The sequence below is a fragment of the Oryctolagus cuniculus genome, chromosome 17 (genome assembly GCF_051225735.1).
Source record: "Oryctolagus cuniculus isolate XC-2025 breed Fujian yellow rabbit chromosome 17, ASM5122573v1, whole genome shotgun sequence".
Classification (NCBI taxonomy): domain Eukaryota; kingdom Metazoa; phylum Chordata; class Mammalia; order Lagomorpha; family Leporidae; genus Oryctolagus; species Oryctolagus cuniculus.
The window spans coordinates 19,839,926-19,862,844 of record NC_142883.1 but is presented as its reverse complement, the minus strand read 5'-3'; the positions used below and the strand labels follow the sequence as shown (position 1 = coordinate 19,862,844).

The following is a 22,919-nucleotide window of genomic DNA, read 5'->3' as shown; positions in this document are numbered from 1 at the left end:
CCAAACTACCAGCCTCTAGCAGGAGGAGAAGCTAGACCTGAGGGTGTTTCCTGTCCATGCCCACAGAAGGAGCAGAGGAAGAGCCGGGTTTGGATCAGAGGAGTCCTTTCTTAGCCAGAGGGGGGCGAACTGCCGAGTCTTGGCACCGTTCACCTCCTTAACGAGGGGGACAATCCTCAGGCCACTGGGGGGTGGTCTTAGAGTGGCAGAGGCGCAGTTGGTCAGTCCAGGGTGGGGGCAGGAGTCTCCACTAGCCAGGGAGGGTCCTGGTTCTTCGTCTGTCTCCACCCATGGCTTGCAGCCTGCAGGTGCCCTGGGGCAGGGGGGGGCATCGCAAGCGTCCACATCACAGGAGCTGGGCTTTCCCCATGGGGCAGCTCGATGCTGGGGTCTCCTCCCATTACATCCTGCGCTCCTTGAGGATTCGGGGGCATCAGCTGGGTGCCTAGGGTCACCCCCCCTCCTCTAGAGAAGGAAAGCCGTGGAGGGGCCGGCCGGGGCGCTGCTTGTCAGGCAGGACAGTGCTGGTCTGTGTTCTCGGGAGTCTGGTTTCAGACTGTCCTGTATTCCCTGCCTGGCTCTGGTCCCACTGGCCTCTTTTCGGTGACATTCTCCCCCAGGAACCGTCCCTCGCTGTCCCCTCCCCCAGCCCCAGCCCGGTGAGGGAACACAGACCTTACCCCCCCACAGATGACTGCCCCCCCCCAATCCACAGCCCATTCCGCCCTCATTCAGCAGATCTGAGCTGAGCACCTGCTGTGTGCCACTCACTGTCTTGGGTTCCCCAGCTGGGGCCCACCCCGTGGGACAGGGACGAGAAGTTTCCCGGGTGTGAGGGAGTCTGGGATGTCTACACAGGTAGGGGCTGCTTGGGGCACCATATAAGGAGGAGGAGGTGGCCTGGGAGCCAGGCCCCCCCTGGAGGGCTGAAAAGGAGCTTGCCAGGCAGGGGAGGGGTTGGAAGGAAAGGAGCTCTGGGCAGAGGGTACAGAATGTGCGAACACGTGGAGGTGAGAAGGAGCGGGCAGGATCAGGGCTCCGCGGGCAGAGAGAGCAGCAAACAAGGATGGAAGGTGTTGAGGCTCCTGCGGGGCCCACAGGGAACCCGGACTTCATTCTCAGGGTACGCGGGGCCCCCAGAAAGCTCGAAGGGTGGAGTGATCACATTTGGATTTGGGCTGGATGCTTATCTGGATGAGGAGTCCGATACTGGAGGATTCGGCTCTGAGATGCGTCCTTTCACATTGCTCCTTTCCCTACGGCAGCACCCAGTCCTGGGACAAGGAATCTACCCATTCCCTGGCTTGTCAGGCCTGCCCCCACCCCGGGAAGTCAGCCTCAAGGATTCTAGGATAACTTCAAGGGCACTGGGCATCCCACCTCCTCAAACTGAGACCTGATTTGGGGGCTGAAGCTGAGGCTTCCCCCTCTACCCCCACCTCAAGGACCTAGGGTTCTGGCCTGAGGGTGCAGGAGGAGAGGGCTGGGTGAGTCTCTGGCTGTGCTGTCAAAACCGATTTGGGATTTGGGGCCCACTGCTTCTCATTCTCTTCGGCCTCCTCCTGGGCTCAAGGCGGCAGCCAGCAGAGTGTGGGGTGCTGTGCCCCCTTTTCTCTCAACTTCCCTCTCCTGCCACTCGCACTCAGGGAATGCAAACGCATCTCAACATCCACCTCAAGCAAACATAATTAGGAAGATAAATCAGCTGCAGGAACCCCCAAAGTTTAATCCATTTCCAAAGCGCCGGGAACAGATTCAGGTCCCTTCGGCAGGGCTGAGTTGCCAGACGTTGTATTTCCAGGGAAGGGGCTCCCGAAGGGTGGGAGCAGGGAGTGGGGCTGCTCCTTGGTCTCAGGGGCCCCTGCAGGCTGGAGGGAGGGGACCCTGCTCCCGCCCCCAGCCCAGATGCCAAGTCAGACCCAACTTCCTCCTCTGCACTGTTTCCCCCACAAATTAGACACCCATTTGGGAAACAATGTAGCCTCGTTAATCATTTAATGAAATAAACAACTAATCATGCTGTGATGCTGCCAGTGTTTCTTAACCTCTGCAATCAGCCTGCCTATGAGGGGGGTGGGGGCACCGTGGGGAGGAAGGGGACTCCCTCTAACCCCCGAAACTCTGACAGCGGCTTCTCCCTGGTGTCTCCAGTCCCCTCAGGAGAGACAGCCCTGGGAAGGGCATGACATTCGCAGGCAAGTCTCAGGGCCTGGGTCCAGCCCTGTCACTTCCTCCCTGGGGAGCCAACATCTGTCTGAACCTCAGTTCTTTCACCTAGAGAAGGGGCTGGATCACCATGTGTGTTGTTGAGGAAGAATTGGAAGAGGGAACATCTTAGAAAAGCTGCTTGGCCCTTTTTTTTTTGTTCACTCCGCAAATGGCTGCAACAGCTGGGGCCAAGGTAGGTGGAAGCCAGGAGCTTTCTCTGGGTCTCTCACATGGGTAACAGGGGCCCAAACACATGGGCCATCCTCCACTGCTTTCCCAGGCTATAGCAGAGAGCTGGATCAGAAGTGGAGCAGCCGGGACTCGAACCGGTGTCCACATGGGATGCCGGCGTCGCAGGGGGCAGCCTCACCCACCATGCCACTACCTTTGGAAGGGCCTGAGCTGCTGTCTGCCTCTATTCTCTAACCAAGATTTGCAGGCTTGAGTGCTTCTGAGCTGAGGGAATCAGGAAAGACTTCTTGGGGCAGGGGGTGTTTTGTGCTGGGATCTCAAAGCTGGAGGAGAGCCAGGAGGGGAGGTGGCTGCATCTTCCCACACCTCTCCGGGGGGTTGGGGGGGGGAGCGCCAGTGACTCCTCCACAGGCTGAGGTCCTCTGAGCTCCCTTATTACTTTTCCTGAAGTCTCTGGGTGAGAACCCCATGTTGCCATAGTAACCCCACCCCAGATACACTCAGCTTAGTCCGGTGGGCTGAGGAAGGTGGGGAGGGCGGGGGGAAGGAGTCAGGTCCTTAAGTCATGTTCTTCATTTCCCACCCCACACTCTCTTCCCCAGAAGGGGCTCAGTGCTTTGTTCTAAGAGTTCTACCCAAGGTGGCTCCTCTCCTGCCTCCCTGCTCCTCTCCTGCCTCCCTCCTTCCAGCTGGGTTCCCAGGTATTTTCTCTCTTCCAGGTGAGGGTCAGAGTGGGGAGGGGGGCTCCCAGGCTGCTACCCCCCAGCAGCTGGAGGGACAAGAGAGACCTGTATATAAGTGCCCCTCCCCCAAGAAAATGCCTCTGCTGTTGACTCCTAAATAACAGATGTCTGTCTGCATATTAATGAGATTGGACGAATAATTGGTGAGTTTTTCATTCAGTGTCAGAATGAACCCAGAGGCCTTATGTTCGTGCACACAGACACCCACTCGCCCCCACCCCAGCTCTCCCTCCCCCCAGTGCACAATGGAACAGAGCCGGCAGGCTTGACCCACAGAGGGGAGGGGCAGATGGGAACTGGGCAGGGGTGTCAGCAGGAGGGAGACCCCCGTGGTCTGTGTGTGTAGGGTCTCTGGATCACTGCCTTCCCATCCATGCCAGGGGCAAAGCTGGCGTCGGTGAGACAGCAGCACCCCGCAGGAGGGACCAAGGCGCAGGTAGGAGAGGGTTCTGGGGGAGGAAGTGGCCTCCTTCAAGGAGGCTGAGTCTGGATTGCACGAGCCCCTTATCTGTGTCACACCCTGTGCCAGGCTGTGAGGTGTAGAACGGAGGTTTCGGAATCAGCTGGGTGCCCTTGTGCAAGTTACCCAGCCTCTCTGAGCCTCGCAGAACGTGCAGATTCGCAAGACTGAAAGGAGCTGTGTGCCTCAAGTGTTCTGTCAGCGCCTGGGTCACGTGGGCCCCAGCACCCCCTGCCAGACCCACCTTTGTTAGGGCAGGGGTTAAGCAGAAGGTTCCTAAATTGTCCTACATGTGCAGATACTGAGGGGGCAGGCAAAGGGAAAGAGGTCAGACAGGCAGGTGGGAGGGGTGGGGGCCGAGGCAGGGGAGGGAGACTGCACTGCAGGGCAGTGACCGGAGCCGGGAGCCTGGAGTTTCCAAGGCCCAGTTCTGCCACGGATTTGCCGTTTGACCTGAACGGGTCTCGTGTCCGCTTAGCACCTCTGCCAAATGGGGGGTGGGGCGGGCTGCTCTCTAAGACCCCTTCTCATTGTGTGAGGACAAGAGTGCCAGCGTCCCGAGGAGCCCAGGGGAGGGGGGGAGGCGGCTGCCCACCCCCCAGCGCGATCGTCCATCAGTCACTTGTGCTCTGTCTGCGCTCTCCCCGGGTAAATGGATCTGCTGCGCCAGCAAACAACTGTCCATTGTGTCCTAATGAGGGACGAGCAGGGAAAACCAATCACTTAGGATGCAAATGAGCCTCCTCGAACTCACTGAGTGCCTCTCTTCTGCCCAGAGCAGGGCGCCGCCCCAGTTGGGCCTCTCTCCGAGGCCCAGTTCCCATCTGGTCCCGCAGGAGGAGGAGGGGAGGCTGGACTGGCCACTCCCGGCTCCTCTCCCTGTGCTGGCTGCATTTTGTTGTTTTCTAGAAAGTGAGTGAAAAATCATGTCACATGTAATTGCCCCTTTACAATATATTTATTTATATTTGAAAGTCAGAGAGAGAGCGCTCCCACCTGTTCCACCCATGCCAACAGCCAGATTGGGCAGGGCCCTCGCGAGTGGCGGGAACCCAGTGGCTGGAGCCATCCATCGCCTGGCATCGTGTGCATTCACTGTGCAGAGCACCCAGCACGCTTCAGAGGGGAAGGAATGATGGCGCTGGCATGGGTGAGGGGAGAGGCCCAGAGCGGGGCTGGGGGAAGAGGGTTAGCCCCACAGCTCAGGATGGCGCCCAAAGGCTTGGCCTTGGTGGGAGGGAGATGGCTGCCTCAGGCAGCGGCGCCCTCGGGGGCCCGCGGCCTCTCCTGTAGGAAGGGACCAGCTGAGCTCTGGGGGGCTCCTCAACTATTTCTTGGGCAGAGGCGACTCTTGCACAGATCTTGGTCTCCATGGCTTTCAGAGCCCCCCACCCCACTGGCTTGGGGGTGATCCCACCAACAGGCTTCCCACCTTTGCCTTCAGGGAAAACCTCGCCTCACCGGGCTCCGGGGGCAGGGAGGCACACCAGCTTGTTCAGGGCCCAGCCTCTCCACCACCTCCACCGTAACCTGAGTTTCTCTTGCGCAGTGTACCTTGCTGTTTGGGTTTATGTGGTTTCGAAGAGGAAATGACAAACATCTGCTCAGCTGTGTGTCTGTGCTACCTTTGGATTCACCCTCTCCCCTCCCTCATCTAGGACACGCGGTGATGCTTAAACAAACACATACACACACACACATACAAACCCCAGACCCAGGTGGGATGAACCAGTGCCAAGTGCTGCAGCATTGCGGAAAAAACCCACGGGCTTTACAGGGTCACAGCTTTCTTTCATCTTCTTCCCCAACCCTACCCCGTGTCCACGGGAGCCCACACTCCCTCCAGACGTGGCCCAGACACCATAATGAGGGCATTTCCTTCAGTGGCCTAATGAATGGGGACTCCGGGCTGGTCATTTTCAGGTCTGCCAGCAGCTCACTGAGTGCGCAAGGCCTTGGGCCTCAGTTTTCTCACCTGTAAAGTGGGGTTAGTAATCTTTAGAGAGAAGAGACGGATAATGGCTGTGCCAGTGCTTTGAACTCGCAAAGCGATTATCACAAACACCCTAATTATACCCCCAGTGATGGCAGCAGCAGGCTCTCTGTCTGCCCTGAGTTCAGCCTGGAGAAGGCCTCCCTGATGGACAGGGAATCTGATGCTGTCTGGGTGGGAGAGCTGGTTGATTAATCACAGATGGGAGGCTTTGTAACAGGCAAAAGAATCAAAGAGGAAATCCGTAGGTGCAGGTTTAGAAGAGGAAGCCCCGTTGGAGCCCTTACATTGTTTTTGGAGCAGATCAGGGTCCCAGGGTGGGAAGGATTGAAGGGAACAGCACTCCCAGCGGCAGAATGTGGCTGGTTCCCAAGAGTTCTTGATGACTGGGAGGTCCTTTAGTTCACTGAGCCTTTTCGTTCATCCTGTAGCTCACTTAGCAAATACTCATTGGGTGCCTACCAAAAATAAAATGATTCTAATCGGGGCCAGTGCTGTGGCCTAGCAGGTTAAGCCACCACCTGTGTTGCCAGCATCCCATACAGGCTCCAGTTCAATTCCTGGCTCTTCCATTTCTGATCCAGCTCCCTGCTATGGCCTGGGAAAGCAATGGAACATGGTCCAGGTACTTTGGGCTCCTGCCCCGACGTGGGAGATCTGGATCAAGCTCCTGGTTCATGGCTTGTGGCCATTTAGGAAGTGAACCAGCAGATGGAAGATCTCTCTCCCTCTGTAACTTTCAAATAAATTAATTTTTAAAAATGACACTAATAGTGCCATAAGGAATTATACAGGCCTTCTAATTAAATAGAGAAGCTAGAGTATGCCCATGCACAACTTGATGGAAGAAAGCATAAATAAAGCAAAACTCCTGGGGTATCTAAAAATTTGTTTATTTACTTGAAAGGCAGAATGATGGAGATCTTCCATTTGCTGGTTCACTCATCAAATGCCCACAACAGCTGGGGCTGGGTCAGGCGAAAGCCAGGACCGTGGAATTCCATCTGGGGCTCCCACATGCAGTTGGGCCATCACCTGCAGCCATGCTAAGTGCACTAGCAGGAAGCTGGATCCCAAGTGGAGAAGCTGGGAGTCAAACTAGCTCTCAGGTATAAGAGGTTGGCATCCCCAGCAGTGGCTCACACACCATACCACTCGTGTTGTTCTCAGTGGGGAGAGATTTTTGTCCTGGAAAACCTGGAGGGGGCTCCGTGGAGGGGCGGGGTATGGTCCTGTGGGGATGGCGATCAGAACTCACCAGGGGGAACACAAGGTTTGGACAAAATCTATTTTTGGAGGCCAGGGTGCCTAAAGCAGCATTGGAAAGCTTGCGTTTGGACGTGGAATGGAAGGTCGGGGTGGCTGAGAGGGGGCAAGGGTCGGGGCAACGCAGCCTCACGAGCCCTCCCATCACCCTCCTCCCCCAGTCTGGTGCTCCTTCCGCCAAGTCTGGCAGCTGGCAGCCCTGTGGAGCCTCCAGGCTCCCTCTTCACTTGGCCAATTCCTCCCCGGCACAGCGACCGTCCTTCCCCCACCGCCCCCAAACAGCCTCGGAACTGGAGTTCCATGAGGGTCTCCTGTGGTTTCCTTTCTCACCCGCTGAAGGCCAGAAGTGGATTTTTTTTTTTAAGATTTATTTATTTATTTGAAAGTCAAAGTAAGAGAGAGAGGTAGAGAGAGAGAGGTCTTCTAACCGCTGGTTCACTCCCCAGAAGGCTGCAATGGCCAGAGCTGTGCCAATCTGAAGCCAGGAGCTTTTTCCTGGTCTCCCATGTGGGTGCAGGGGCCCAAGGACTTAGGTCATCTTTTACTGCTTTCCCAGGCCATAGCAGAGAGCTGGATCGGAAGTGGAGCAGCTGAGTCTTGAACCAGCGCCCATATGGGATGCCGGTGCTTCAGGCCAGGGCATTAACCCACTGCACCACAACACTGGCCCCTGTTGTCCCTTTCACATCGCCACACACCAGGCTACCAGAGAACTGGGCATTAGTCCCTGGATCACCCAATTTCCTGTTACTCACTGCCTCCCAGGACAGGTAAGCAGCTAAGGCATTGCAAAGAGAGGTCTCCCAGCATCTGTTTCAGTTTGGGTTCTGCCCCTTCCGTTGTCTGACCTTGGGCAAGTTGCTCGACCCCTCAAGGCTTCATTGTCTTCGTTGGTACTGGGGAGCAATGCAGGGCTCTGCAGCAAGGACAGTCATCAGCTGCTACTGCCGTGGCTCCTAGGGGCCGGGCCACAGGACCTACGACTGGGTTTCCATTTCCCTCTCTCTTGATTTGGTGTCCTCCTCCTGTCTGTCCTCCGTGGTTTGTCCTGTCACCAGTCCACGGGTCTGCCTGCCTGCTTGTCTCCCTCCAGGCCCACACACGGTGTCTGCTCCCCGTCACAGAGCTGGGCTGTTGCTCACTCTCACAGGGTATGGGGTTGCTCTCGCCTTGCTTGCCATCAGTCAATAAAGATAAATTACAAAATCATTTGTTTTATTTGTTCTTGTTACCTTGAGGGCTGTCTGAAATTGCCTCGCTTGTGAAAGCCACATTTGCATATCTCTATGCTGGAGTCAAAGGCTGCAGCTGTGGTTTCACTGCATTTAAATATTAATAAAACCTCCTCAACCTCTAGCTGCTGTTTTTTTTTTTTTTTTTTTTTTTTTTCCCCAAGCAGTCTGGCCCTTCTGCTCCTAGGTTGCTAATATAATCTAATCTTTGTCCTTTGCTTTGTATTTGCTTAAAGGGCCATTTTGGAGTTAACTGAAGCCAGCTGCTGCAACCCTGCAGATAAGAACCACTTACCAGCCCACAAACCTTATTTATCCTTAACAGGTCCAAGATTTACCTCTCCTGGAGACAAAAGAATAGGCTGTAGCTAACATTTTACACCAATTAGCAGCCCCTTAACACTCAGCCAGTGGTTCTCAAACTTGAGCTTGTTGCTGGTTTCTAATTCTGGGTCTGGGTGAGGCCCAAGGATGTGCAGTCTGGTAGGCTCCTAGATGATGCTGTTGCCTGCCCACACTCCCATGCCGCGAGAGCTGCTGCACTGGGCCCCGCGTTATACTGCCCTGTCACTCTGGGTCCTCAACACTCATGTTCCGCAGCCCACGTAACATCGGGGGTCTCTCCAGATCTTGATACCTTAGCAGCTCCAGCTGTTCCTGACTGCCCATTCCAATCAGCTCTGCCTACACCTCCCCAGTCCTCGCTCTCTGTAGGAGCCGGCTGTTTCCAGTTCTTTCCTATTTGTCCAGATTCACTTCTTTAATTTTCCCCTTGTTACGGGCAGACTCCCAGGCTATGTGAAGGAGCTAAGCATCACGGGAGCACGGTGAAGAGGCCTCCGGCTCAGCCATTTTGCTGCTGTTGATAAGTGAGCTTCCACGTTCCCTGGGCAGCAGGCCTCATTTTCTCTCGGGTTTGGTTCTGGGTGGATCTGCAGTCCCCCATACCCTGCCCGTCGCTCTGTGCCGCCTGCCTTGGGGCTTGCCTTTATCTGCTGCTTGCAGCCTTCACAGGATACACTCTGGGCAGCTCGCTTCCTTCCGCTCCAACCACCTCAACATTGACGCCTTTTTCTCCTTCATGTCTGAGCCGAAACTTTGTTGGTTCCAGGGCATTTTTTAGGAAGGAGATAATCGGCGGGAGTTCTCCAGGCCCCCCCCCCCCCCTCACTGCACTTGCACGATAACCCTCCTTCTCCTGCCTTTCCAGTTTTTTTATTTTTTTCCAGAAGTCCATTTTGTGCAGTGAGATAAAGGCAGTACAGGAAGGAGTGTGCAAGCGCCGCTGTGCCCACAGAGAGCTGGGGAATGCGGAGTGGGAAAGTAGGAGCACTTCTTCAGGTCAGAGGTCACAGGAGTGATTTACTTCGTCATCAGACACGACTCAAACCAGAGCTTGGAACACATGGGGCATACACTTGTTAAGCAGCCTTGAGACAATCACAGAAAACGCTTTGTTGTTAAAGGTTTTATTTATTTGAAGGGCAGAGTTACAGAGGGAGAGATTCGCCATCTGCTGCTTCACTCCCCAAATGGTTTCAACGGCCAAGGCTGGGACAGGCCAAAGCCAGGAGCCAGGAACTTCATCCGGGTCTTCCACTTGAGTACGGGGGTCATCTTTTGGGCCATCTTTTGCTGCTTTCCCAGGCGCATTAGCAGGGAGCTGATTCAGCTCAGAGCAGCTGGGACTCCGACAAGCACTCACGGATGCAGCATCACAGGCAGCACCTTAACCCACCGCACCACAGTGTCAGCCCTACAGAACGTTCATTGTGTTGGTTCATCGCTACTTTTACCCAGGATTCCCGGAAAGGCAGGAACGTACTGGACGGATGTTGCTCATTAGCCCTCAGTGACGGGGGCAGCAGGTATGGGCCTGGCTCTCCAAGGTCTGTAAATCATGACCGGAATCATCACTGGAAATGAGACGCTGTGAAACTGAAGACTGTGCCAACAGCACTTGTTTTAAATGGAGGGGTGGTGGTGGTGGTTTAAAAATTATTTGAGGGCCAGCGCCGTGGCTCAATAGGCTAATCCTCTGCCTGTGGCGCCGGCACACTGGGTTCTAGTCCCGGTTGGGGCGCCAGATTCTGTCCATAGCGGCCACTTGGGGGGGTGGTGGTGAACCAACGGAAAAGGAAGATCTTTCTCTCTCTCTCTCTAACTCTGCCTGTCAAATAAAAAAAATAAAAAAAGATTTGAGACCGGCACCGCAGCTCAATAGGCTAATCCTCTGCCTGTGGCACCAGCACACTGGGTTCTAGTCCCGGTCAGGGCGCTGGATTCTGTCCTGGTTGCTCCTCTTCCAGGCCAGCTCTCTGCTGTGGCCCGGGAGTGCAGTGGAGGATGGCCTAAGTCCTTGGGCTCTGCACCCGCATGGGAGACCAGAAGCAACTGGCTCCTGGCTTCAGATCAGCGTGGTGTGGCGGCCGCAGTGGCCATTGTGGGGGTGAACCAATGGAAAAGGAAGACCTTTCTCTGTCTCTTTCTGTCCACTCTGCCTGTCAAAAAAAAGATTTATTTATTTGAAAGAAATGGGGTGGGGGGTGTCTTCCATCTGCTGGTTGATGCCCCAAATCCCTGCATTTGGCTGAGCCATGCTGAAATCAGGAACTTCTTCCAGGTCTCCCACATGGGTGGCAGGGGCCCAGGGACTTGGGCCATCTTCCTCTGCTATCCCAGGTGCCTTAGCAGGGAGCTGGATTGGAAGCGGAACAACTGGGACATGAACTGTTGGCCATGTGAGATGCTGGCGTCACAGGTGGGTGCTTAGCCCGCTACACCGCAACGCCGGCCCCCCAGTAGCACTCTTGCTTGCTTCCTGCCTGCCTCTCCTAACACTGAGACCCATCGGTTCCCTGGCAGGTTACAGGGCCAAGTGTTACAGGTGAGGCTGTGAACTGGAAGGCTCTTACAACTGGGAGGTTGGGTAGGAGTGGAAGCAGTGGCCATGACTCGACCTCCTCAGTCTCTCTGCCTGACATGGGGCTGTTTTTACCATCTCCCATCCTGGGCCATAAAGGAACTGAGTGCTAGCTCCTGCACAACCCACCCCTCTCCCAAAATTCTCTTTAAGATGCGATCAGAGCCTTATGCCCCAGGTTAGTGACGGATGCAAGTGGTAGGATAAAAAGGCAGGTTCAGGTTCCCATGCAACCATGTCCTAGCTGCGCAAACTCTTGCTGCACTGCCCAAGACTGCGATAAAGATGGAGGTAAAATATAGTAATGACCATTAGCTCCATTTTCTCTACTCTTCCCTCACCACCCCTTCCCTTAAGAATATAGTAGTACTGACTGTGTGATGGTTCCAGAGGACTCCAGTCTCTGAGCAGTTGTGAGGCTCAGCGAGTGTTGTACAGTGTCACCTGTGGATTTAGCATGCTGACAGGGACAGGCAGATGTCCCCCTCTGATCGCAGTCCCCTAGTTATTTGATCTAATACTAATCTAGGGACGCCTGTGAAGGGACTTTGTGGCTATAATTAAGGTTATGGACCCTGAAGGTCAGGAGGTCACCTTGGATTACCTGTTGGGTGCGATCTAATCTTGAGGCTTTAAAAACAGTGAATGTCTCTGGCAGGAGTTGCAGAGACGGAGCAGTCAGGGAGATTCCATGTGAGAAAAACCTGGCCAGCGCTCGCTGGTTTTGAAGGAGGCGGGAGGGGGGCCAGGAGCCTGGGGATGGAGGTGGTCTCTAGAAGCCGAGAGGGACCGCTGGCCAAGAGCCAGCAGGGAAACAGTGACCCCAGTCCTCCATCTGCAAGGAGCAATTCAGCCAACAACGGGCATGAGCTTGGAAGCAGATTCATCCCCAGAGCCTCCAGAAAGGTGCACGGCCCTGCCAACACCTTGATTTCAGCCTCAGGAAACCCGAAACAAACCAGCTGAGCCACCGAGACTTCTGGCTTACAGAGCTGTGAGGTAAGAAGTTGCTGCACTCTGGACAGTTTGCGATGGCAGCAACAGAAAACACCGACCCCAAGAAGCAGACGCGACTGTCCCCCAGCGCGGGAGCAGTGGGGAGGCTGTAGGAGGCGGGCGGCTGTCCCTAGAACACTCATTCTTGGCGGAAGCGTTTGCTACCAAGTTTATTTTATTTTAATAGCACAACAGTTACAGAACATACTTCGCGGAATCGCGTCTGCACTGCCCTTCCACACTGGGGGGCAAGAAAAGACCCAGTCCTTCCAACAGCTATAAACAGTCCTGGGCAATGAGTTTATGAACAACACTTTCTTCCTTCAGCAAGTGAAATTATTTATGAGGTTGTACAGTTCAGCAGTAGGGAGCAAAGGGAGAAGAATTACCTCAAAGAAAGCGACAGCTCCTCTCCTGGTGGGATCCTTCATTTTACAGACATGAAATATTCATATCAGAGCCCTTATTTTTAAGAGGAATGAGTTACACACTGGCGCTACAACAATAACCATCTTACTTATTACCGGTTAGAAGCCCCTCTGGACAGTGGTTCTGAGACGTGTTCTGCTGTTTCAGAGCACGGTCTTTAGAAACGAGTGGCCTCTAGTTAACCCTCTGGTTTCCCGTGCAGATCCTGTGCCTGCCTCTTGGCTTCCTCCCCAGAGCTCCACTCCAGCATCTCAGGGCTGCCCCAGGACCTTTCTGATTTCAGTCTCGTCCCAGGTCCCAGGCACTCTCCTTCCACTGAAGGGTCTGGTTCTTGGTCTTCAGGAACCCAAGGCTTTAGCCCAATGAGCTGGGGGAAGCTGGCTGTTGTCTTGAGGCCAAGCCACTCTGTGCCTCCAGCCCCGTTCCAGCAGCCCCTGTAGTAGGAGTCAGGCTGATAAATAATGCATCAGCATCTTGCTGAATTGGTGGGGTTTAAATGGTTTTATATTCCTCTCAGGTGAAAAATTACCACAGATTTGTGCTCACGGCAGATTTCAAAGGGAGATTGGAAGCAGAAAATCTTTAAGAGACCCTTGCACAGCCAGAAGTTTTTTTCAGGCTAATGTACATAAAATATTTAGGAACCGCGACTATGGGAGGACTGAAGAGTGAGGAGGGCTCTCGGGCCCGGAGAGGCTACTTCTTCAGCTTCGCCTTGGGGTCCTGCGGCTCTAGACACGTGGCCGGCTGTGCTCAGCAGCTGCTGCGGGGCTCTGTGGTATCAGGTAGGGGTCCAGCTCCTGGCACTGATACAGGGCTATGCTGTCCAACACCCACTCTCTGCTCACCACGGATGCCGCACACATCTGTCCAATCCCTGGGGACAGGGAACACAAGCAGAGTTTAGTGTCAATTCATACTTTCCCAGACCAGACTCTAATCAATGTACTCCAGGGACCTGGTTATATGGGTTCTTAGGGTTAACCAGGTAGGAGCCAAATTCTGGCTCGTAAACAGTGCTTCAGGGTGCAGGACCTTACTCAGAACCCTAAGAAGTGAGTGCTGATGAAAGCCCACAGCCTTTGGCAATGGTATTAACACGGACTTCAATCTGTTAAAGGAAGAGCCACCAGAGAGTGAAACAGCATGGCAATTAATGATGTGGAAAAAGGAGAACAGTAGGATGAGCATGATGACATCCGTGTAAAATACACGTGTGCATATATATACTTACACACGTGCACAAATGCCTGGGGGAATTTTATGGTGATGATCTCTAAGTGGTGGGATAACTCGGGTTGTTTTATTGTTTTTGTGGTTTATCTTTTCTGTAATGAATATTTATATTTAATACTCTCCATAGAAAAAACTCATGCACTACTTTTATAAAGTAAACAATAAAAACATTTTTAAAAAGACAATTTAGCCATTCATTCATGCGGTAAATATTCACAAGGTGCTGAGAACTGCACTGCTCAAGCACTGAGAAACGAGTGGTGAACCAAGCCCACTCGACAGGAGTCCCTGTGACACAGGTCCACGCTGCTTCTTACCATGGAAGCCACCGTCCTCCGTCCAGGCATCTGGCTGCACGACCACAATCGGGTGAACTCCCTGTATCCCCAGAAGAAAGGAGCGTTGAGGATGTCAGGGCAGGACTTTGGAAGTCACTGCAAACATTTCTTGATGACTGGCTGCAGCAGACTGCTCTGGGGGCAGCCACAGGAAGGAGAGGGAATGGCATTTGGCAAGAAGGGTTAGCGGGAGACGGCCTTCTCTCAGTACGTTAAATACCTGGAGTTGCCATGTCTTACTCATGCCTCACAGATGGAGTCTCCTGGCCCAGGTATGTGGTCTGAAAAGGCTGCCGAGACTACATTAGGGGAGTCCCAGGGACAGGTGAGTGCCAGCCTTGTTCAATCGTGCCCTCCCTCCCCGGCAGGGCATGACAGACTTACTGTGCCACGGGTGAATGACGAAAGCTCCCTCACCACGGAGGCGCCACAGAGCTGTACCATCCACTCCAGTTGATCTAAAGGGGACATTAAGACCTAAAATCACCACGGCAATTTGCACACTTAACCTGAGCCCTCTATCCCATCCCATACTCCACTGGGTGAAAGCTCACAGCAAGACTTCTCAGTGGGAGACTCCCTGCCTCTCTACGCCAAAGGACAGAAAGGCCTTAAAGCAGAATTCAGACCAGGGTATGGGTTCCAAGTCAATGTGCTTACCACTGATGTGCAGCCTCCTGTACAATTATCAGTCTCCATGAGGCCACTTGGTAGATAAGGTTTGACAGTCTCTCAAATAAAACACTTAAAAACTCTAATTTCCATCAAGTGGCTAAATTGCTGGCTAAGATATTGTGTGAAAAAAATGCCTGCCTTCCCTCTCTGCATCCTGATTCTGTGTTGGTCACCGATTGTCGTGGCCAGTGAAAGCCCTGTACTTGGTGGTAATCACAGGAAGTGTCAAGTGATGGGGAGATAACTTATCCAGTCAAAAAAACACACATCATGCTGGTCAGCCCAGCACGTCCGTGGGGAAGGGGCTGCATGCGGCTGGGATCAGCGCCAAGGGAGCAGGCATCAGGAGACTGTAGATATGTTCCACCTGCACCTGGGAAACCAGAGGTGACCAGCGACATCCTCTGGGCCCCTGTGTACGTTGCTCTTTGCCAGCAGCCCACTTCGAGGTGCCGCGGAGGTGCTCCTCTGCCTGGCTGCACTGAGGTGGACTGACTCGCCCCTCAGACGACACCCGCTAGAGACTCCAGTGTGAACACACTGTGAGACAGCCTCTGGGCAACACTGGGAAATGCCATGAAATCCAATCAGTACCCAATAAGGAAGACAAGCAAAACTCCATGGCCACGCTGTCCTGCTGCCACTCATGTGCCTGTGAGCAGAAGAGCTAAGGCCTGCCTTTGAGGAGGAAGAGAGCTGAGTCCCTGGGGCAGAAGGGAGGCCCAGGAGCAGAGGGAGAAGGCCTTTCTCTTGAAAACAGTAAAGCAAATCTCTGCACACAGCCCAGGGCCTTGGCGCTGTGCACCTCCCAAGCTGGGACCCATAGCAATCCTAGACACAATATCACACTCAATGTCAAATTTAACTAGAAAATGCTCATCAAGAGTCTTCTGCTCTGGGCCCGAGGGGAGCTCCAGACCCATGGGGCTTATGCTGCTGCCGCACTTTCTCTCCGTTAGACAGATGGTTCAGCGAGAGTAAACCACTTGCTTGGCATTTACACACCCCTAATTTATTAGCCCTCCTATCTTGGGCAATACAGGAGTTCTACCCTGTCTGAGCAGAGAACATTTTGGGTCCTAGAACCTAACTCATCACTGCCCTCATGCTCATGAGAAGCACAATCTAGCCTTTTGCCACCAGATAACTTCTGGCTGCGATTCTGTCTGGGAGAGCAGTAAAGAAACAGAGCGATGTCTGGAAAATCTCACCCCTCTGAGGAAGACCCATAAGGTGATCGCACCTGTGACATTCCGCTATGTGAGAGAAAGGCAGGTGCTGGAACCCTGCAGCTCTCCCAGGCTCTTACCTGTGGGCATGTTGGTAAAGGGCCCATAGCAACAGATTTCTAAGCCCCTGAAGATCTAGAAGAGTGGAAGAGAAATGGGGATGGGGAAAGAAACACTAGTTATCAGTGATTATGGAATTTCACCAAAAATACAGAGAAACTCCCCAAAAGGAGTAACTTTTCTTTACCACCTTTTCTTTACTACCATTTCCACTATTTCCCGGAGAGAGAGACACTGATGGATTTCAGACTTTTCTGGAGGGCGCATGGAAGTGATCGACACTCTGTTGTCCTGTTATTCAAGGGCTGAGCACCCCACTTTGTCAAGCCAGTCAGGCCCTGGCCCTTCCCTGACAACCTTTGCGGTGATTTCACTTCTTTGGAAGAAAAACTGATCCTTTTTTGTTTAATTAAAGGTGTCAGTGTGGTTTAGTGGGTAAAGCCACTGCCTGCAGTGTCAGCATCCCATGTGGGCACCAGTTTGAATCCCTGCTGCTCCACTTCTGATCCAGCTCTCTGCTATGGCCTGGGAAAGCAGTAGAAGATGGCCCAAGTCCTTGGGCTCCTGCACCCGAATGGGAGACCCAGAAGCTCCTGGCTCCTGGCTTCAGATCGGCCCAGCTCTGGCTGTTGTGGCCAATTGGGGAGTGAACCAGCAGATGGAAGACTTCTCTCTCTTCTGTGAAACTCCGACTTTCAAATAAATAAATCTTAAAAAAAATTAAAATTAAAAAAAATTAAAGGTGACAAGAAACTCAAAGCTACTGGCTGAAGTGTGATGTTTATCCAGACTAGGAACACCAACATTCAACATGCGCTCAGTTGGCAGAGCAGTCTATGGCTGCTCACGCTGCTCTGAGAATGGTCACTGCGTCTTTAGACGCCTAAGCAGTTTTTAATGCAGAAGAGAAACCTGGTTTGGCCGCCTGTCCATTGAACGCATTTCAGTGCCTGGTGTCTTGAAGTCCCAGATCACACTGCACCTCCCAGAGGCCTTCCCACTCCCAGTGGAAAGAACTTTCTGCGACGACGGAAATGTCCTGCATCTACATTAATAAGGCAGCCTGGAGTCATATGTCGTTGTTGTACACTTGAAATGCAGTTAAGGTGAGTGAGGATTGAATTTCATATTTTAGTTACTTTTTGAAAGATTATTTATTTGAAAGGTAAAGCAATGGAGAGGGAGAGATCTTCTATCTGCTGCTTCACTCCTCCAGTGCCTGCAACAGCCTAGGCTGGGTTACACTAAGTCCAGGAGTCTGGAACTCTGCTGGGTCTCCCACATGGGTGACAGGAACCCAGTACTTACACCACCATCTGCTGTCCCTCAGGGTGTGCATTAGAAGGCAGCTAGATAGGGACCGGCGCCGCAGCTCACTAGGCTAATCCTCCGCCTAGCGGCACCGGCACACCGGGTTCTAGTCCCGGTTGGGACGCCGGATTCTGTCCCGGTTGCCCCTCTTCCAGGCCAGCCCTCTGCTGTGGCCAGGGAGTGCAGTGGAGGATGGCCCAGGTGCTTGGGCCCTGCACCCCATGGGAGACCAGGAAAAGCACCTGGCTCCTGGCTCCTGCCATCGGATCAGCGCAGTGCGCCGGCCGCGGCGGCCATTGGAGGGTGAACCAACGGCAAAAGGAAGACCTTTCTCTCTGTCTCTCTCTCTCACTGTCCACTCTGCCTGTCAAAAAAAAAAAAAAAAAAAAAGTTAAAAAAAAAAAAAAGAAAAAGAAAAAAGAAGGCAGCTAGATAGGAAGAAGAGATGGGACTCGATCCCAGGCGATGCAGACACCTCAAATGGCAGATTAACTCACTGTGCCACGATACCCACCTGTCATTTTTTAAACAAAATATTTATTTGAAAGAGTTACAGAGAGGGAGAGACAGATCTTCCACCCATTGGTTCATTTCCCAGATGGCCACAATGGCCAATGCTGGGCCAGGTTGAAGCCAGGAGCTTCACCTGGGTCTCCCACATGAGTGGCAGGGGCCGAAATACTCAGGCTGTCTTCCACTGCCTTTCCCAAGTCATTAGCAGGGAGCTGGATTGGAAGTGGTACAGCTGGGACACAAATTGGTGCCCATATGGGATGCTGGCATTCCAGATGGCGGCTTTACCTGCCACGCCACAACTCTGGCCCCCTGCCTGTCACGTTTAAATTTTAAAAATTAAATCTAAATCACTATTATATAGCTGGAGGCAACTCTGTTGGACAGTGCCAATGCTTATGCACACATTGGCAGAGGTTTTTAGGAAAGGACTTGGCTATCATCTAAAAGAAACCTTCGTTCTGGGAGTAGAAGTTTAGCCTAGCAGTTGATATGCCCATGTCCCACACTGGAGTACTTCGGTTTGATTCCTGGATCTGGCTCCTAACTCGTTTCCTGCTAAAACAGATCTTGGGAAGCAGCTATGATAGCGAAAGCAGCTGAGTCCCTGGCACCCATGTGGGAGACCTGGATGGAGTTCCTGCTCCCAGAGGTGGCCCTAGCCTTCGTGGGCACTTGAGTGAACAGGTAAGGGCTCTGTCTCCCCAACCACTTTCTAGCCAGAGGAAATGGAAAGGACAGTTGGACCAGCCTGCTCCTGTTTTAAGTGAGAGCCTGACCCAGGTCACTCACTCTGTGTACGTATACGGCAACCCCCAACCCGTTGACAGGACTCCAGTGCTCATTATGCTAAAAGTTCTCCAAAGGTAGCCAGGTGCAGCCAAAGCTGCATGAAAGGTATTAGGCACTTTTATATCCAGGCTGACACTCACTGATGAGATAAGAAGTTTGAGGTTTTACCTCTACAGATACATTTCTCTTCCAGAGCAAAATACTACGGTGGCATTTATTTTATTTATCTTTTAAGGATTTATTTATTTATTTATTTATCTGAAAGTCAGAATTGCAGAGAGAGGGAGAGACAGAGTTCTTCTTTCCGTTCACTACTCAAATGGCCTCAATGGCCAGGACTGGGTCAGGCCAAAGTCAGGAGTCTGGAGCCTCACCCGGGTCTCCCACACGGGTACAGGGGCTCAAGTACTTGAACCATCTTCTGCTACTTTTCTTTTTCTTTCTATTTGACAGAGTTAGAGAGAGAGAGAGAGAGAGAGAGAGAGACAGAGACAGAAAGGTCTTCCTTCCGTTGGTTCACCCCTCAAATGGCTGCTACGGCCAGAGCTACGCCAATCCAAAGCCAGGAGTCAGGTACTTCCTCCTGGTCTCCCATGAGGGCGCAGCGGTCCAAGCACTTGGGCCATCTTCCACTGTCTTCCTGGGCCACAGCAGAGAGCTGGACTGGAAGAGGAGCAACTGGGACTCAAACTGGCGCCCATATGGGATGCTGGCACTATAGGCAGTGGCTCTACCTGCTACGCCACAGCACCAGTTCCTTCTGTAACTTTTCCAGAAACCACGGTACCGTCATTAAGACTTGGGGGTGGAAGTTTGGTGCAGTGGTTAACGCGCCACTTGAACACCTGCATCTCATGTTACAGTGTGTGGAGTCCTGCTTCCTCTACTACTGATCCAGGTTCTTGTTAATGTGGACCTTGGGAGATAGCAGGTGACGGCTCAAGTACTTGGGTCCCTGCCACCCACAAGGGAGACCCAGACTGAGTTCTGGGTGCCTGGCTTTAGTCTGGCTTAGCCCTGGCTGCTGTAGGCATTTGTGGAGTGAACCAGCAGATAGAGGTGAGTCTTCTCTCTTCTGTTTTACCATCTTTCAAATAAAAGGAAAAGAAATCAAAATTTAGAGTTTAGACTTGGCGTTAGACTGTATGGATTTAACTTCTAGTTCTATCACTCACAAACTGTGGGACTCTGCGCAACTTAACCTGTATCTTAATTCTCTCATCTGGAAAATGTGCTTACAGTAAACTGCATAGGGTAAAATTGTCTATGGTTGAGTGCTTAGAGCAGTCCCTGGCATATAGTGGACATTAGATAATTGGTAGCTATTGATTATTAAATAATTTTTTTTATCCTTTCAGACAGCACTGTGCATACCACACGCACAGCACTTACCACACTCCTTTAGAGAAAGACATCATGGTGAGGTAGAAAGAGCAAGGCTTTAGATTCACATGTTTAGAATTCCAGCTCTGGGATGGGTGCTTGGCACAGTGTCTTAGGTTCCACTCATGATACCGGTATCCCTTATCAGAGTACTGGGTTCAAGTCCCAGCTACTTGGCTTACAGATCTAGATTCCTGCTAATATGTACCAAGGGGATAGCAGGTGATGACTCAGGTAGGTGGGCCCCTGCTGCCCACTTGGGAGACCCAGACTAACCTCCTGTCTCCTGTCTCAGCCTGGCCCAGCTCTGGCTGTTGTGGGTATTTGGGGAGTAAACCAGTGGATTGGAGAGACTGGTCTTCCAAACAAACAAACAGAAATAAATAAAAAATAAAATCCTAGCTCTGCCACTGATCATCTGAGAGTCGAATCCCAGAGTGGAATCTAAATTACAAACCTTCTCTAAACCTCCAAGTCCCCTCATTCATAAAACAAAGACAGTATTTACTTACCTGGTTTGGATAGGCTTGGAGAAATGAAAAACAAACAAACAGAAAAACCCCAGTCTCTGTGGAAGTGCCTAGCTCACGCTAGGTGTGGTGAGCCTTAGATGATGAAAGTCAAAGACCATCTCTGGGAATGGGGTTGGGATGCAAAGCAGTGTTTGTTGTCCCCCCCCACCCCCGCTACCCCACAGGAGGAGGGGAAAGTCACCTTTCTGTCCTGGGATTCTCTCGCTCGCTTTGGACCCTGGTGGTTTCTTCCGTTGACGACATCACCTCTGACTTCAAAATCATGCTGAAAGAGACCACAGTCAAACCACGGGGTCAGAGAGAAGCCTCCTTCAATGGAAATGGAGCAGACGTGTTATATTTAAGGCACTTAGAATCACTGGACAGAATTTTGACTGAAAGTAAATAAAATCATTCTTTTTGGTGGGACTGGGTGAAATGACCAGGATTGAATCTGCGGAAGTCAATTCACTGGAGCATGGGGCGCATCTCTGTGTGCAGAAATTAGCAACGGGCTTTCACCTCACTGGGACTCCGTGTATTTTAGTTTTCAACATCTATCTCCTCTCAAAACATTCACTTAGCATTTAGATTAAACTGCTAATCCTGTGCTGTTATAGAGATAACTGGAGAATTCCCGATCTCTTAAATCAATTGTATATTACCATCTAAAGAAATAAGGGCTTTTCAGATTTCCATTGAGAGATTCACACAGTTAATGAAGCCAGAATGATAAAATATACATTTAATACACCGAAGAAAGTTAGAGGTTTTTCATAATCATTATTTTTGACTGATCAAGGTCAAGAGAATAAAGAATAATGGGACTGGGGAGGTTAGGGTTTTCAGGAGAAATCTGAAAAAGAATGCTTTTTTTAAAAAATTTGACAGGTAGAGTTACAGACAGTGAGAGAGAGAGAGAGAGACAGAAAGAAAGCTCTTCCTTCTGTTGGTTCACTCCAAAATGGCCGCTACGGCCGGCGCTGTGTTGATCCGAAGCCAGGAGCCAGGAGCTTCTTCCTGGTGTCCCATGTGGGTGCAGGGCCCAAGCACTTGGGCCATCCTCCACTGCCTTCCCGGGCCACAGCAGAGAGCTGGCCTGGAAGAGGGGCAACCGGGACTAGAACCCGGCGCCCATATGGGCTGCCGGCGCTGCAGGCAGAGGATTAACCTAGTGAGCCATGCACCGGCCCTAGGAAGAATGCTTACAAATAATTCTGACTGAAACTTAGCTTGTAGAGAAGACTGCATGTACCGCCAAGAGTATTATGAAGAGGAATTAAAAGCAAGAACGTACCCACAGCCCGTGACTAAGGGAAACAACACTTAGCATTCTCTAGTCACCTGCAGGAAGAGTCTAGTGATAAGGTCATCACTTATTTGAAGATGACTCTCACCCCTCCCCGCCCTCCCTCCTCCTAACACGTTCTTCCTCCCCATCCTCTCCACTCATTCACTATTACTAACACCCTCCCGTAGTTCAGCCCAAAAGCCCAGGAGTCATCTCTCGATTTTCTCTCCTTACTTCAGCCTCCAACCTCCTGTCTAGACCCCGCCCCCACAGCTGCCACTCTCCAGCTACACTGGTCTACTTTCTTTACCAAACCAAACTCATTCCAACCGTAAGACCTGCATGCTTGCTGTTCTCCCTCTAGTAACACTTGTTCCCACATGTCTCAAGAACTCTTTCTTGGCCGGCGCTGCGGCTCACTAGGCTAATCCTCCACCTAGTGGCACCGGCACACCGGGTTCTAGTCCCGGTCGGGGCGCCGGATTCTATCCCGGTTGCTCCTCTTCCAGGCCAGCTCTCTGCTGTGGCCCGGGAATGCAGTGGAGGATGGCCCAAGTGCTTGGGCCCTGCACCCCATGGGAGACCAGGAGAAGTGCTTGGCTCCTGCCTTTGGATCAGCTCAGTGCGCCAGCCGCAGCGCGCCAGCCGTGGTGGCCATTGGAGGGTGAACCAACGGAAAAAGGAAGACCTTTCTCTCTGTCTCTCTCTCTCCCTGTCCACTCTGCCTGTCAAAAAAAAAAGAAGAAAAAAAAAAACTCTTTCTTATCACTTAGATTTCAGCTCATTATTTCCCAAAAGGCCTTTCCTGCATTCCTTAACTAAAGCAGTAGATCTCTGGGGCCAGCACCGTGGCCTAGTGGGTAAAGCCGCTACCTGCAGTGCTGGCAGGCATACCATATGGGCGCCAGTTCAACTCCCAGCTGCTCCACTTCCGATCCAGCTCTCTGCTGTGGCCTGGGAAAGCAGTGGAGGATGGCCCAAGTCCTTGGGTCCCTGTACCCACGTGGGAGACCTGGGAGAAACTCCTGGCTCCTGGTTTCAGATTGGTGCAGCTCCAGCTGTTGTGGCCAATTGGGGAGTGAACCAGCGGATGGAAGACCTCTCTCTCTCTGCCTCTCTGTACCTCTGACTTTCAAA

At 52.4% G+C, this 22,919-nt stretch overlaps 1 protein-coding gene across 9 annotated transcripts in view; it reads right to left on the bottom strand.

The window, feature by feature from the left end:
• Positions 1 to 12,160: 12,160 nt before the first annotated feature.
• The window catches only part of BRCA1 (BRCA1 DNA repair associated), a 70,693-nt gene continuing 59,934 nt past the window's right edge, over positions 12,161 to 22,919 (bottom strand). For all 9 annotated transcript variants that reach the window (XM_017349213.4, XM_008271549.5, XM_008271548.5 and 6 more), the window contains 5 exons: positions 20,694 to 20,777; positions 16,001 to 16,055; positions 14,401 to 14,474; positions 13,996 to 14,056; positions 12,161 to 13,319 (listed from right to left, as the gene is read on the bottom strand). In XM_017349213.4, coding sequence (XP_017204702.3) covers positions 13,174 to 13,319; positions 13,996 to 14,056; positions 14,401 to 14,474; positions 16,001 to 16,055; positions 20,694 to 20,777 — 420 coding nt within the window. In that variant the 3' untranslated portion in view covers positions 12,161 to 13,173. The remainder of the gene's footprint in view (positions 13,320 to 13,995; positions 14,057 to 14,400; positions 14,475 to 16,000; positions 16,056 to 20,693; positions 20,778 to 22,919) is intronic.